General features: G+C 36.6%; 1 protein-coding gene across 1 annotated transcript; it reads left to right on the forward strand.

Annotated features, from left to right (window-relative positions):
* The first annotated feature begins 11,517 nt into the window (after positions 1 to 11,517).
* Positions 11,518 to 14,259, forward strand: LOC110038337 (glycosyltransferase family 92 protein Os08g0121900-like). Its single transcript, XM_020743139.1, has 2 exons — positions 11,518 to 11,990; positions 12,412 to 14,259. The coding sequence occupies exons 1-2, from the start codon at positions 11,816 to 11,818 to the stop codon at positions 13,956 to 13,958; spliced, it is 1,722 nt and encodes a 573-aa protein (XP_020598798.1). The 5' UTR covers positions 11,518 to 11,815; the 3' UTR covers positions 13,959 to 14,259.
* Positions 14,260 to 15,834: the final 1,575 nt, after the last annotated feature.

Consider the following 15,834-nt stretch of genomic DNA (forward strand, 5'->3'; position numbering starts at 1 on the left):
AACCAGCCTCAATTTACTTCAGTAAGTGAGGAAAGTTCATTGGGGCATATGATTGGTTCTAACTTATCATATGAGACTTTAAATACAATAAACAACTCGTATTCTAACTTTTACAACTCATGTTGGAAGCACAATCATAAACTGGTGTCATACTATTGATGGTGGAAACCAACAATGGCAAAGTAATCATGCAAATCCTAATGGAAGTTGGAATAATCAGGAGAACAAAAACTATAGACCTTCATATCCACCGGACTCTAACAATGATAAAAAATTGGAGGATAAGAAGATGTCTATAGAAGAAGTGGTATTGCAAATGAAAACCAGTTGCAAGGCAAAATAATGCGATTAGAAACATAGAGAATCAACTTGGAAAAATTGCTAATTCACTTTGCAATAGACCACAAGGAACACTTCCTACAAGGAACACTTCACAAGGAACACTTCCTAGCAACACTGAGATCAACCGAAGAGAAAAATGATGAACAAATAGATGTTGTCTAATTAAGAAATGGAAAAGAGATAGATGGTGTGGTTAGAAAAGAGAAAGAAGTTGTGAGAGAAACAAAGGAAACTAAAAGACCTGAAGAACATGTTTCTAAGGAACTGGAAAAAAATATTATCTCCAACTAAAATCAATTTAGAAAGATCACCACCTCCATTTCTTCAAAGACTTAGATAATATGAGTTGGATAAACAATTTTCAAAGTTCATGGAAGTATTTAATAAGTAACGATAAATATTCCTTTTGCTGAAGCTTTAGAACAGATGCCAAGTTATGCAAAATTTATGAAGGATATATTAAACAAGAAAAGAAAGTTTGGGGATTACGAGATAGTTGCACTAAGTGAGGAGTGCAGCGCTATACTTCAGAAAAAGCTTCCTCAGAATAAAGATCATTGTAGCTTTACAATTCCTTGTGTAATTGGAAAAAAATTGTGTGGAAAAGATTTATGTGATTTAGGATCGAGCATTAATGTGATGTCTCTATCTATATTTAAAATGTTAGGTTCAACTGATATTTTTCCCACTACTGTAACCCTTCAGTTAGCTGATCGATCTATCATTTACCAAAAAGGAGTTATAGAAGATGTTCTTGTTAAAGTTGATAAATTTATTTTTCCTATGGACTTTTTTATATTAGATATGGAGGAAGATAAAGAAAATCCAATTATTTTGGGGAGACCTTTTCTTATTACTGGACAAGATATGATAGATGCACAAAAAAGAGAGTTGACTATGAATATTAATATCCATGAAGCCACTTTTGATGTTTTAAAGGCTATGAAGTATCCAGTTGAGAGAAAAAGATGATGATCATTTTTGGATCGATGAAATTGATTATCTAAGTAAAGACCATTTCCAAGAAAGTTTTGAGAGCAAGTTAACAGATGAGATCGAATTGGACTTTCTTGATGAGTTGAAAATGTTGTTTAAAGAAGACTGTATGTATGTTCAGGAGAGATGTGAAATGATGGACTTTATCGAAAATAGTAAACTTTTAATTCCATCTGTTGAAAAATCTCATGAACTTAAGATGAATGTACCCCATTAAAATTTTAAAGCCTACCTATTTAAGGAATTCATCTACACCACAAGTCTTTATATCCTTAGATTTGACTCAATCACAAGAAGAACCTGAATTGAATGATGAAATCAATAAAAATATCTCCTAAGAAAGAGTTATTCAAAATCACTGAATGGAATATTTTGTGGTATACAGACAAAATGAATGAGATTATGATGCTCGGGAAACCAATGTAAACATTGGATACATATGGTCGTCGATGTTATACCAAGCATTTCGTGGGAGGCAACCCATGGTTATCTTTGTTATCTGTTTAGTGTTATTGTTGTTATGTTAGATTAGATATTAGTGAGATGTTGGACTTTAATCCGTGTTTGATGTGCAAGAGTGGATTGGCTTAATGTTGTGAGGTAATTCCTTTGTCATTACTAGATTTATATATGATTTTTTGTAGTAGCAGGTTGACGAGTCTGTTACGACTTAGTTCTCAACAGGAGCTGAGCATGACCTTGAAGCACGTATAGTTTAGACTTAGACCACTCCATGTCAACTATTTTACTTCCTTTAATTTTACCAACTATTTTACTTCCTTTATCTGACTTTGTCTTCACTGAGTAAGATCATGAGCTTACTTAGTGAACAACATCTGAATGAACCGCACTATTTTTTTTTATCAGAGTGCATATACCTTAGCCTTAAAGTTAGCTTGAAAATGGCAACACATGAGGGAATTCTAGTCCATGGATGATAACCATATAAAGATTTATAATACATTGACATTATTAGTATAGTTTCTTCCGTTAGAAACTGAAAGTAATGAGGGGAAATGTGAGTGGAAGGGAGATTAAATAAACCTCAGTTGTTGTTTGTTTATGAATATGTGAGTCTATGTATTGGACTTTGTGTGTCTAGGTTTATGAGTCAAGTTGAATAAGTCATTGGAGATGAAAAAACTTTTCTCAATATTTTGAACTTGTTAGCATCCAACAATTTCTTTATAAAGTTTAAAATGTGTTCATGTTTAATCTTCAGTTTGTACCTATTATACTCTCCTTTATAGTGTTATGGTGTTATGCCAAGCATGTTTAGGCTAGATTTACTTTCTACTACAATGTTCTACTATGTGTTACTTGTTGATCTTTTTGTAGAATGTGTAGTAAATTGTAAAAGTGTTCTTTCCCTGCCGCATATTTTTTTGCTTCATTGTTACACATGTTTGAGCTTAAGTTTGGGGGAAAAAATGTTTCAAATTTAAACCTTACTTGTTTTCAAAACTACTAAAAATAAATTTGTATTTAATTTCTAATGATTATTGTTATGTGGAGGCATCTTAAGGATGTTAGAATTTTAAGTATAAAAATGGAGTAGGAAAACTTAGTTGATATTTTTGGTGAAAAGGGTGAACCTAGAGTTAAGAATATTTGTTGGAGAGCTTAGGAAAATGAATAAATATCTTTAGTAGGAAAAATTATATTTTTGAAAAATTAAGGACTCTTAGAATTTTTATTTTAAAACATTTAAGGCTCTCTTAGAAAGTATTTTAATATATATATATATATATATATACATCTTTTCAAGTGACAGAAATTAAGGACTTCTCCAGATATAGTAAATCCTCATATAAAAAAAAGAAAAAATAATAAATGGATAAAAAAGATCATGAAAAAAAAAGAAAAAAAAAAGATGCAAAAAAAAAAAGAAAAAAAAGGGAAAGTTTGGGAGCAACTTGGAGTCTTCTAAAATGTGTCTTTCGGGGATGTTTATGGCTGACATTAGTGACTATGCCCATGTCATTGCTCATTCAAGGAGTCTCATTGGGTGAATGTTTGAGGCTAATCCTCCTACGGCTTTGATTTTTCTTTTCTAAACTGGTCTTGGAGGCGGGTTAGTCTTCTTCCTTTTTTATTTCTTGTTTTTTGGTTCACTTTCCTTGCGAAAAATATTTTAGACCTTGACCTAGTCTGATTCACCAGAAGATCTTCTAACTTGAACTATCACATTTTTAGAACAACATTTTAGCAATTCTAAAGGATGACCCATTATCTCTAATTTAGATAAATTATTTTAAAAATGTAGTATTACTTGAGGACAAGTAATGTTTAGGTTTGGGGTATTTTGATAGGAAATGTACTATTTTCATTCTTCATTTTTAATGATATTACACTTTAAAAGTATATTTTCTTGTGTTTTTGGTTGTAGGTACATCAAATTGAAGAATTTGGAGTGATTGGAGCAAAATGAACAAAAATGGACCAAAAAGGAGCAAATCGGGTCTAATCGGGGCACACCGGAGCCAAGTGAACCTAAACCAAACACTTAAGTGCCTGTGTTCGGTGCTTAAGCACCAAAAATGACACTTAGGCGCCACCAGAAAGAGAGGAGGGCACTTAAACGCCCCAGAATTGGTGCTTAGGCGCCAAAGATAGTTTTTAGCATAACTTATTCAATATACGTCGGATTTGGACGATTTTTGAAGAATTTATTCATGCATATCTTGGGGAATTCATTGGAAATAAGAAAATGGACTTTATAGAAGAATTTGAGTGGTTATATGGAGTTTTGAAGAGCCACTTCAGGCACCATTTGGAAGATTCAATGAATATGGACAGTTTTGAAGAGACACTAAGCATCTCTTGGAAAATTATAAAAAAATGCTTGCAAATGTTTTTAAAATATCTCTTAGACTCTTGAATTAATTAGAAGAAGAGAAGAAGTCTTGGATAAGAAGAAGAAGGCTTGGGCGTGAGCCCTAAGTGGAGCGATAAGGTGAGAGAGAAAGAGAAAGAGTGAGAGATTTCTTCTTTTATTTTCACTTTTCATTCTATTGTTTGAGAGGATTGAAAGGAGATTGCTTTTGCTATACAAAGAGAGTTTGATTTCTATCAGAGATAATTATTTTCATTGTATTTTGATTTAAATTTAGTACTTTTTTGTATGGTTTCAAAGTCTTGTTCAATGAAAAGTTCTTATTGTTACTCCATGTGTAGTGAGTAGTTTTCTTTACTCTTCCCTCTTGTAATGAATTAGTATGCATGTGTAGGATATAGAATTGAATAGAGTGAGAATATATTGTGATGATTTTACTTTGTTCTTCATTTACATGTAAACTTGATCAACTTGCATGTTAAAATCTGTTGTGAGAACTTGTAAGATCCGAGATGCAATTGTCTCAATAAACTGTGGAAGAATCACATGAGAGTGTATGGATGTGAATGTAGTACATATGGTTAATTATAAATAAATAGGGAAATAATCTTTAAAGGGTGTAGAATTAGAGGACTTTAGTGTGACAGGCTAAAGCCCCTAATTTGGTCTATTGTTTTAGGTTTTGATGCGGGATGTTAGCCTCTAGGTAGAGGGATAAGAGGGAACTCTAGAGTGAGAGCTAGTATCTTCCTTGCCTAGCCCGTCTTCAAAACTAATCAAACTTTAGATTAACCAATATACTTTATAACATCTTTAGTAAGTGTAAGGAATATAATTGCTCCTATTTGTCACAATCTCTCTCGCTACTTGTTTTACTTTTACACATATCACTACTTTCATTGCATGAGGAAGAGTACTTTTAATATATTAAAAACCCCACTTTCTGATTTAGAAGTAGAATTAGTTTTGTAGTGATAATTGTAGGATAAAATCAAAACCAAACTTTTATCAACATTCCAAGCTAGGGCGTGTTATTCTAAACTAGAATTTCTCTTGAAAGTCACCGTGATTAACTCCGATCTCTGTGGGATCGATATTCTTATATTCACTCTAAACTCCTCAAATTCTACACCCATCAAAGTTTATTTCCCTATATATTTGCACTCAACCTATGGACTACATTCTCATCCATACAATCTGATGTGATTCTACCACAGTTGATTGAGAAAATACCATCACAGATCTTACATGTTCTCACAACAAATTTTACATGCAAGTTGATCAAGTTTACATGTAAATGAAGAATAAAGTAAAATCATCACAATATATTCTCACTCTACTCAATTCTATATCCTACACATGCATACTAATTCATTACAAGAGGGAAGAGTAACGAAAACTATTCACTACAAATGGAGAAACAACAAGAACTTTTCATTGAATAAGAATTTGAAACCATACAAACAAAGTACTAGATTCAAATCAAAATACAATGAAAATACTTATCTCTGATAGAAATCTCTCATTGTATAGAAAAAGTAATCTCCTTACAATCCTCTCCAAGAACAAAGTGAAAAGAAAAGAAGAAATCTCTCATTCTCTCTCTTTCTCTCTCACCTTGTCGCCCCACTTGGGGCTCATGCCCAAGCCTTCTTCTTATTGTCCAAGTCTTCTTCTTCTCTTCCAATTGATTACAATGTTCAAGAGTCCTTTTAAAAACTTTTCCAAGCCTTATTTATAATTTCTCAAGAGATTCTTAAGTGACTCTTAAAAAAAGTCCATATTCATTGAATCTTCCAAAAGGTGCCTCAAGTGCCTCTTCAAAACTCCTTATAACAGCACCAAATCCTTCTAAAAAGTATATTTTATCATTTTCAATAAATCCCCCAAGAGATACACGAAGCAACTCTTCAAAAATCGTTTAAATTCGATGTATATTTTAGAAGATATGTTGAAAACTATTTTTGGCACTTAAGCACCGATTTTGGGAGCTTAAGCGCCCTCCTCTCTGTCTGGGTGGCTCCTATAAGCCATTTTGGGGGCTTAAGCGCAAGGCACAGGCACTTAAGTGCCCTATTTCGGCCCCCATAGCTCCGACGTACCCCAATTCGACCCGATTTGCTCCGTTTTGGTCCATTTTTGTTCCTTTTGCTCCAGTCACTCCAAATTCTTCAATTTGATGTACCTACAACCAAAAACACAAGAAAACATATCTTCAACATGCAATATAATCATAAAATATAGCATAAATAATAGTACATTTTTAGGCATATCAGAGAGCCGCCGCTTCTTCCTGTATTTCTCCTATTCTAGCTTGTAAATCATGTCTTAATGGGCCAAGATCACATCTATGTCCCCCAGACGACTTCCTGGAGGGAGATGGCCAACTGGACTCAAGGATCTCATCACTGGTCGAGATAGGGCCAACAGGTCGGCTAATCATATCCTCTTCAACAAAGACCAGTGCTCCAAGAGTCAGAACAACCCGTAAGATTGGACCTCCGACATTGACCATCAATTTCCCAAAGAAAGAGTCCGCGTCTGCAAAGAAAAAAAATCATCAACACCGAACCATAAACAAAAAATGAAGAAGAAAGGGAACAAAAGTCAACCACATACTAACATCCACTTAACCTCATATGATATTGACTCACATGTGTTGCAAGATGGGAAGCCATTAATCGATCTTATCTCGCTAGAGAGAAGGTGACCACAAACAGTTTGACGAGTGGTCGATAGGAGGGACACTCACAACATTTGATTGAGTGGGGGCTTCATTGAGAGTCCTTGTCGACGAATCGACCACCGGAACCACCTTCCTCTAATCAACCTCAGGTAAAGTTCCCTTCGGAGCTTTTCGAGCTAAGTCTGACAATCCCTTCACCCTCACGCCTTCAATCTGCTTTTACCTCTTCTCGACTTCTTCCTCGATGGCTCACCCACAGAATGACTCGTTTGTCTTGTCAATAGCTTTCAGCAGAAAGTTAGATTCTTTCTTCATAACCAAGCCAAGAATTGCAAAAGAAGATTTGGAAGAGGAACAAATTCGCAGTAATAAAGTTGTCCTAGATATGACAATCTAGATCACATAAGTCCAGGAAGTTAATTTATGATGTCAATAAATGAATGTTTTGTAATCTCACTATTATTCTTAAAGAATTTTTTTTGTCCTTGTTGTAGTTGTCAATATCATGGAACAAAAAAATTTAAGAACTTAATATGTACATTGAAAATTTGGCAGACAAATTATGATGTCACCTCACAGACTACGATGGAAGCAGGATGAGCTCGCATGACCCGCCGTAGACGGTCCGAGGTTGAATGTTCAACTAGCTGATTTCCCTTACCATAAAGACAGGGCGTCTCTACGGATAAAGAAGTATCACTCCAGAGGGAGCTAGTAGGCAGGCCAGTGTAGATAGATAGATTCATCGCCTCCCAAATCATATCAACTTGGAAAAAGAGGAACGATTCTTTCAACCTCAGGATGACTGGCATAGGCTCTCGACAAAAAAAAAAATGAAGAATAAAGTAAAATCATCACAATATATTCTCACTCTACTCAATTCTATATCCTACACATGCATACTAATTCATTACAAGAGGGAAGAGTAACGAAAACTATTCACTACAAATGGAGAAACAACAAGAACTTTTCATTGAATAAGAATTTGAAACCATACAAACAAAGTACTAGATTCAAATAAAAATACAATGAAAATATTTATCTTTTATGGAAATCAAACTCTCATTGTATAGAAAAAGTAATCTCCTTACAATCCTCTCCAAGAACAAAGTGAAAAGAAAAGAAGAAATCTCTCATTCTCTCTCTTTCTCTCTCACCTTGTCGCCCCACTTGGGGCTCATGCCCAAGCCTTCTTCTTATTGTCCAAGTCTTCTTCTTCTCTTCCAATTGATTACAATGTTCAAGAGTCCTTTTAAAAACTTTTCCAAGCCTTATTTATAATTTCTCAAGAGATTCTTAAGTGACTCTTAAAAAAAGTCCATATTCATTGAATCTTCCAAAAGGTGCCTCAAGTGCCTCTTCAAAACTCCTTATAACAGCACCAAATCCTTCTAAAAAGTATATTTTATCATTTTCAATAAATCCCCCAAGAGATACACGAAGCAACTCTTCAAAAATCGTTTAAATTCGATGTATATTTTAGAAGATATGTTGAAAACTATTTTTGGCACTTAAGCACCGATTTTGGGAGCTTAAGCGCCCTCCTCTCTGTCTGGGTGGCTCCTATAAGCCATTTTGGGTGCTTAAGCGCAAGGCACAGGCACTTAAGTGCCCTATTTCGGCCCCCATAGCTCCGACGTACCCCAATTCGACCCGATTTGCTCCGTTTTGGTCCATTTTTGTTCCTTTTGCTCCAGTCACTCCAAATTCTTCAATTTGATGTACATTCTTCAATTTGATTCAATTTGATGTACCTACAACCAAAAACACAAGAAAACATATCTTCAACATGCAATATAATCATAAAATATAGCATAAATAATAGTACATTTTTAGGCATATCAGAGAGCCGCCGCTTCTTCCTGTATTTCTCCTATTCTAGCTTGTAAATCATGTCTTAATGGGCCAAGATCACATCTATGTCCCCCAGACGACTTCCTGGAGGGAGATGGCCAACTGGACTCAAGGATCTCATCACTGGTCGAGATAGGGCCAACAGGTCGGCTAATCATATCCTCTTCAACAAAGACCAGTGCTCCAAGAGTCAGAACAACCCGTAAGATTGGACCTCCGACATTGACCATCAATTTCCCAAAGAAAGAGTCCGCGTCTGCAAAGAAAAAAAATCATCAACACCGAACCATAAACAAAAAATGAAGAAGAAAGGGAACAAAAGTCAACCACATACTAACATCCACTTAACCTCATATGATATTGACTCACATGTGTTGCAAGATGGGAAGCCATTAATCGATCTTATCTCGCTAGAGAGAAGGTGACCACAAACAGTTTGACGAGTGGTCGATAGGAGGGACACTCACAACATTTGATTGAGTGGGGGCTTCATTGAGAGTCCTTGTCGACGAATCGACCACCGGAACCACCTTCCTCTAATCAACCTCAGGTAAAGTTCCCTTCGGAGCTTTTCGAGCTAAGTCTGACAATCCCTTCACCCTCACGCCTTCAATCTGCTTTTACCTCTTCTCGACTTCTTCCTCGATGGCTCACCCACAGAATGACTCGTTTGTCTTGTCAATAGCTTTCAGCAGAAAGTTAGATTCTTTCTTCATAACCAAGCCAAGAATTGCAAAAGAAGATTTGGAAGAGGAACAAATTCGCAGTAATAAAGTTGTCCTAGATATGACAATCTAGATCACATAAGTCCAGGAAGTTAATTTATGATGTCAATAAATGAATGTTTTGTAATCTCACTATTATTCTTAAAGAATTTTTTTTGTCCTTGTTGTAGTTGTCAATATCATGGAACAAAAAAATTTAAGAACTTAATATGTACATTGAAAATTTGGCAGACAAATTATGATGTCACCTCACAGACTACGATGGAAGCAGGATGAGCTCGCATGACCCGCCGTAGACGGTCCGAGGTTGAATGTTCAACTAGCTGATTTCCCTTACCATAAAGACAGGGCGTCTCTACGGATAAAGAAGTATCACTCCAGAGGGAGCTAGTAGGCAGGCCAGTGTAGATAGATAGATTCATCGCCTCCCAAATCATATCAACTTGGAAAAAGAGGAACGATTCTTTCAACCTCAGGATGACTGGCATAGGCTCTCGACAAAAAAAAAAATTACTCAGCCACGTGATTATCTAGCCCTATAGAGGACCGGCCCAAAAGGACGCCAGCCGGATCGATCGATGGGCCCCACAAGCCCAATTTATGAACCGTCTAAGGTATCCTGCCGTACCTAGGTACATTAAGAGTACATGACATAAATATGAACCGAAAACCCTCTATAAATAAGGGGTTTGAATTCAATAATATCAAATGGAAATTTTTGCAAACGCAAAATTATCTTTTTATTTTTAATTAAATCGTGAAAATTTGCTCACATATTTGACATGCAGAAGCTCGTTGTGAAATTAAATTTTTAAAAACATTTTTTAATACCAAATAAGTGTGTTGAATAAAACTGTATTTTATTCCATCTATTATGTGATCACGATCAAACCAACTACAAATCTGCAAATTCAATCAACATGAATGACACATGCACGTGATGAAGCTGCCCTCAAAAAATTTTTAATTAAATGTTAGGTAAAATTGGGCGTAAAATGCGCAGACAATTTTTGAGAAAAATAATATTAATTCGTTAAAAAATTTCTTATTAAATATAAATATTTATGTTAACTGTAACATATAATGTAGTATAGAAGAAATTTTTCCCTTTTCTCAAAACAAACAGGCAAAATCCCTACTTTTGGGTTAAATCCAAGTCAAAGATCTACACCGTTTTCACTGAGCACGTAGGATTTATTTTTCCTTTTTTTTTTTTATTTTAAACTAGTTTTAATTTGAGACGATTACGCATAAACCTGAAATATTAGTTATTATCACAGCTATAAATTTTCTATTTTCATTCTTCAAATTTTGTCGTAATATTAGTCATTAAAATTTTAATTTATATTTTTTCTTAATTTTATACAAATTTTAATATTTTCTTCATCTAACTCTTTATCTCTTCTAGACATCTGATCAATTAAAAAAGAGAAATTTAACATACATAACACCCAATTCTTATGTGTTCACATACAGAACATCAAAACTTCAATTTTTACACTCATACCACCCAAATCTTTAATCATAGGCAATGTGCCATGTATGTAAAAATTGAAGTACAGGAGTTACATACGTAATTACATAAAAAATAAGGGGTATTTATGTAAACTTCTTTGGAAGAAAATAAAATAATTTTTACACTCATACCACCCAAATCTTTAATCGTAGGCAATGTGCTATGGATGTAAAAATTGAAGTACAGGAGTTAGATATGTAATTACATAAAAAATAAAGGGTATTTATGTAAACTTCTTTGGAAGAAAATAAAAATTTTTGAAAGATATTAGTATAGTTCCCCCTAAATTTAGTCTAAGAAATTCCAGCAAAGCAATGGCGATCGTGGCTTAACTCAAGGAAGGTGAGGACAGGCGGGCGTGAAACGCCAGCCTTCTACAAGCACGGCATTTGCGGACTCTATGATGGCGACCATTTATTACTGGCCGTTACATTGGTCCAATTTCAGCACGGCCCACCCAATTTTGGAAAAATAAACAAAAAGGAAGAACATTTTTATTTCGAGTGAAAATTTTAGAAATTGCTTTGAAATTATTGATCCATTTTTTGTAAATTCAATTTGATTTCATTTTTTTAAAAGAAGAATAAAGGAGATTATAGTTTTATCCAAGGAGAAAATCGCGACCGGCGAGTTGTTTCCTCGCTCATCTTCTTCTCTATCCAACGTCTGGTATAAACGGATGTAGCCGGCTTTGCCGTCGATCCAATATACCTCTCCGACTCGTATGCGCAGGGGGGCGATAACTTCGAATCTGCGAATTCTTTAGAGGTGCGTGGATCTTCAGGCTCAGAAAAGATCATGAACTTGTCGAATCAGCGGGGGAGCTTTGATTTGGATCTGGTTCTATTCCGCCGAAGAAGATGAGAGGGCGGCGTGCCGACGACGCTTCTATGAAGGATCGCCGCCGTCGAGATGGCGGTGGAGGAGGGAAGTTTTCGAGATCCTCGAGCTTCTTCAGTTTTCCCTTCGCTCTCTTCCTCCTCTGCTTCGCCCTTTTTATCGTCGCTGTCTTATCTACTTTTCGACTTTTCGGAGGTAAGAAAAATATTTCCTGAAGCAATTCGAATTTTGAACTGAGTAAACTTAGCTGATATTGATTTTCTGTTGGATTTTCTTTTTCGCTGCTACCGGTAATCAACTGGATTTGTTTGGGAATCTCGGAGCTGGTTTGAATTCTGTTACAGGATTATTTGCTTTGAGTCCCGAACGTTTTGAAACATGCTGCTTCTGTTGGACGAATTTGATTTTAATTAGTTTTCCTTGATTTAGATATATTCAGTTCTTGTTGTTCGGTAGCTTGAATTGATTTATGTCCTCGTTTTTTACGTTTTGCGGTCTTTGAAGATTAATGAAGAATTAGATGTTTTATAAGATTAGAGAATTTTTATTGTTTTTCTTCTCTGTTCATCTTTACCTGATTTTCTGAAAGGGGATGCTCTGTTCTATTTTGTTACAGTGTCTTTCCGACCCGTTCTGCTCCCTACATGGCGGAACCCTCCCATGAACGCCATATCTGCCGAGTACCCTTATTCTCGGCGAGACCATATATCTTACAATCTTTACTCTTCTCCGGCCGGCCTCCGCATCGACGAGGCCGTCTCTTTCCCCGATTCCGTCCTCCTTTTTCTGAAACCCCAACGGCTTGCCGCCATAGCAGATCTCCACTGCATCTATTTTGTCTCTCAATTTGGTGGGTCGCATCTCAGCCTCCCTGCTCTTTCATCTTCCTACTCCGGCTCTTTCGTCCGCTGTCCTCTCCCACCCAATGCTCACGCCTTTAACATTTCCCTCTCCCAAACGTCTCTTCCCCAGCTTCCCCCCATTTCCCCCCTCCGCTCGGACCACCTTGCCTACGCTTCAGTTCTCGATACCAGCGACAACTCCACTGTCATCTTCGCCAAGGGACACAACCTCCGCCCAGCCCGGCTTTCTAACCCAAACAGTTTTGAGTGCACCTTCGGCTGGGACTTCTCCCATCCCAAGTTCTCTCTGTCATCTGAGGTCCTTTCTGCGGCCCAGGAGATTTTCCGCTGCCGCACTCCTCTCAGCATCCTTCAACGCCGCCACCATCTCCCATTTGTCTCTGTAAGGTTCAAGGGCCATGGCAGCAATCCTCTTCCCTCCATTGCCCGACCTGAACTCCTCCCCTCACTACAGATGCTGAAGCGGCCACACAAGGCCCATCTAATGTGCGTCTGCACCATGCTTCGCAACCAGGCAAGGTTTCTCCCAGAGTGGATTATATACCACTCGCGCATTGGTGTCGAGCGGTGGTTCATCTATGATAACAACAGCGATGATGACCTCGAGCAGGTTGTGCAACAGCTTTCCGCCAAGTGGAAACTCATGATCAGTCTCCATGAGTGGCCGTGGCTGAAGACCCAGGAGGCTGGTTTTGCGCACTGTGCCCTGCGTGCTCGGGAGTCCTGCAAGTGGGTGGGATTCATTGATGTAGACGAGTTCCTTTACTTCCCTTCGAACTTCAAACTGCGTGATGTTTTAAGGAACTACTCGAGATCTCCATCGGTGGCGGAGCTCCGCACAACGTGCCACAGCTTTGGGCCATCCGGCAGGAAGAGCGCTCCGCCTGAGGGCGTTATGGTTGGGTACAGCTGCCGCATTTCTCCGCCAGAGCGTCACAAATCGATCATAAAGCCAAAAGCATTGAACCCCTCCTTGATCAATGTTGTGCACCATTTTCATCTCAAGGATGGAAAGAAGTACATGAACATGGATGTGCGCGTAATGGTGATCAACCATTACAAGTATCAGGTATGGGAGGTGTTCAAGGAAAAGTTCCACCGGCGGGTGGCTACATATGTTGCTGATTGGCAGGACGATGAGAATGTGGGATCAAAAGATAGGGCACCGGGATTGGGGACTAAGGCAGTGGAGCCATCGGATTGGGCGAATCGATTTTGCGAGGTGAATGATACTGGTCTAAGGGATTGGGTCCTGCGCACCTTTGTTGATCCATCTACCGGCCATCTCTCATGGGAGTAGGGGCATGGCTTATATTTTGTTCATCAGACATTTGAATAGAAACATGTAAGAAGAGTCACGGAAGGAGAATACATGCTCAACGAGCAGTTGAGACTACTATAAATTCTTATTTTTAGCCCTTTTTTTTGGGTCATTGGTGTTGTTGGTTTTATGATTTTTGTAACTAGGATGACACATAGAGGCAAATGATTCTTTTTGTAGATAGTAACATAATATGAATCCATCTTTACAGGAAGTCTTGATTGGATGAATTCATTGGAAATTTGAGTTTGGAGTTGGTTTTTTCTTTCTTTTTCCTTTATTTTAATATGATACCATCTTAAAGGTTCTATCCTCTTTTCTATGGCCATTTTTATAGTTTGATCATGACACGAATAAATATCAGATTTGTAGTTCAAAAAAATCATATGGGTAGTTCAAAAAAATCAGTTTGGGGTTAATTTGTAAATATCAATGTTTCTTATGGTGTGTTTGTAATTATCCCTATTTATTTAGAATTCTATCAATATTTGCTTAAGTTTTTAATGACTACCTTATTGGTGCTGCCATGCGCGATGATGATTTTTAATTGATAGAACGATGGAATTTGTGGTAAGCGGTCATATTATGAAATATTTATTGGGATGTAATGATAGATGGAATTAATTCAATTTAGATTTGGCTTTTAATAAATGTTTCAATTTTTCTGGCACAATGGTTACATTAGTATAGTATTCAAATTTGTAAGCACATTTGTTGGAAATTAGCCAAGAATCTTAAAGTGTTGGTTGGATTTGAGTGCTCTTTATCCCCGAAAAAAAACATTACATTATACTGCAGTGTAAAGAAGCTGATTTAGGGTCTGTTTGGGGCAGCTTGTGCGTTTCAGGATAAACTGCTTATCTTGAAACGCTTTATCCTGAAACGCGACCTGTGGACCTGTGGGCCGGTCGCAGGGGTCGACCCGCGCCCTGCGTTTAGTGTAAAAACTCAAACGCAGTTTCAGATAAGCTGGCGCGAACCAAACGGTACGGTGACGTTTTGAATGGCTGCGTTTTGAAAACACCGCCGACACTTATAAGCTGCCCCAAATGGACCCTTAATTATAAAAGATAATTATTTTGCCATCTTTATGTGTGTTTCTTTAGAGAACTATGCATGCTTTTCACGAGATAGCTGCATGTTTTGTTACTTGTCGAACATATCATTCAGATTAAAAAAACTTCATTTTAGAAAATAGCATTATTTAAATATAATTTAATGGAAAAAGCTAATTAAAAACTTTAATATGGCATAAAAGATAATTATGTTGCCATCTTTATGTGTGTGGCTTTAAAGAACTATGCATGCTTTTCACGAGACATCTGCATGTTTTGTTGCTTATCGAACATATCATTCAGATTCAAAAAGCTTCATTTTAGAAAATAGCATTATTTAAATATAGTTTAATGGAAAAAGCTAATTAAAAACTTTAATATGGGAAGAAGCAAAATCATTTCATATAGCACAATGTCATTATTGAAATCATGCCTACGGGACGCGACCTCTATTAAGTATTATTTTTTGTTGTGTGATGATTTGCTTCATCGTGGTTAGACTTGTTATTCTTATCAATAATGAAAACATTTCACAAAATCATACTTTTTAAACTTCAGCAATGCCTTGACTCAATCATTGTCCTTAATGAGTGTCTTTGAAATACAGATCCCTGTGGAATTCCGTTTTGAGCACAATGTTGTACCCATCCTTCTTTAATGCCTTAAATTTATTATCACTTTTAATAAGTGCCTTTGAAAAAGTGGAATTCCGTTTTAAGCACGGTTTTTTTTTAATAATTGCTGGGCGGTTAAATTATAGAAATTGTTCGCAAAAATAAATAAATAAATAAATAAATAAA

The sequence above is a fragment of the Phalaenopsis equestris genome, unplaced genomic scaffold (genome assembly GCF_001263595.1).
Source record: "Phalaenopsis equestris unplaced genomic scaffold, ASM126359v1 Scaffold232544, whole genome shotgun sequence".
NCBI lineage: Eukaryota > Viridiplantae > Streptophyta > Magnoliopsida > Asparagales > Orchidaceae > Phalaenopsis > Phalaenopsis equestris.

Bases quoted from the DNA above. Each gene is read 5' to 3' on its own strand.
- LOC110038337 (XM_020743139.1), top strand. From the start codon at position 11,816: ATGAGAGGGCGGCGTGCCGACGACGCTTCTATGAAGGATCGCCGCCGT. The intron at 11,991-12,411 runs GTAAGAAAAATA...ATTTTGTTACAG, and splicing joins TACTTTTCGACTTTTCGGAG to TGTCTTTCCGACCCGTTCTG.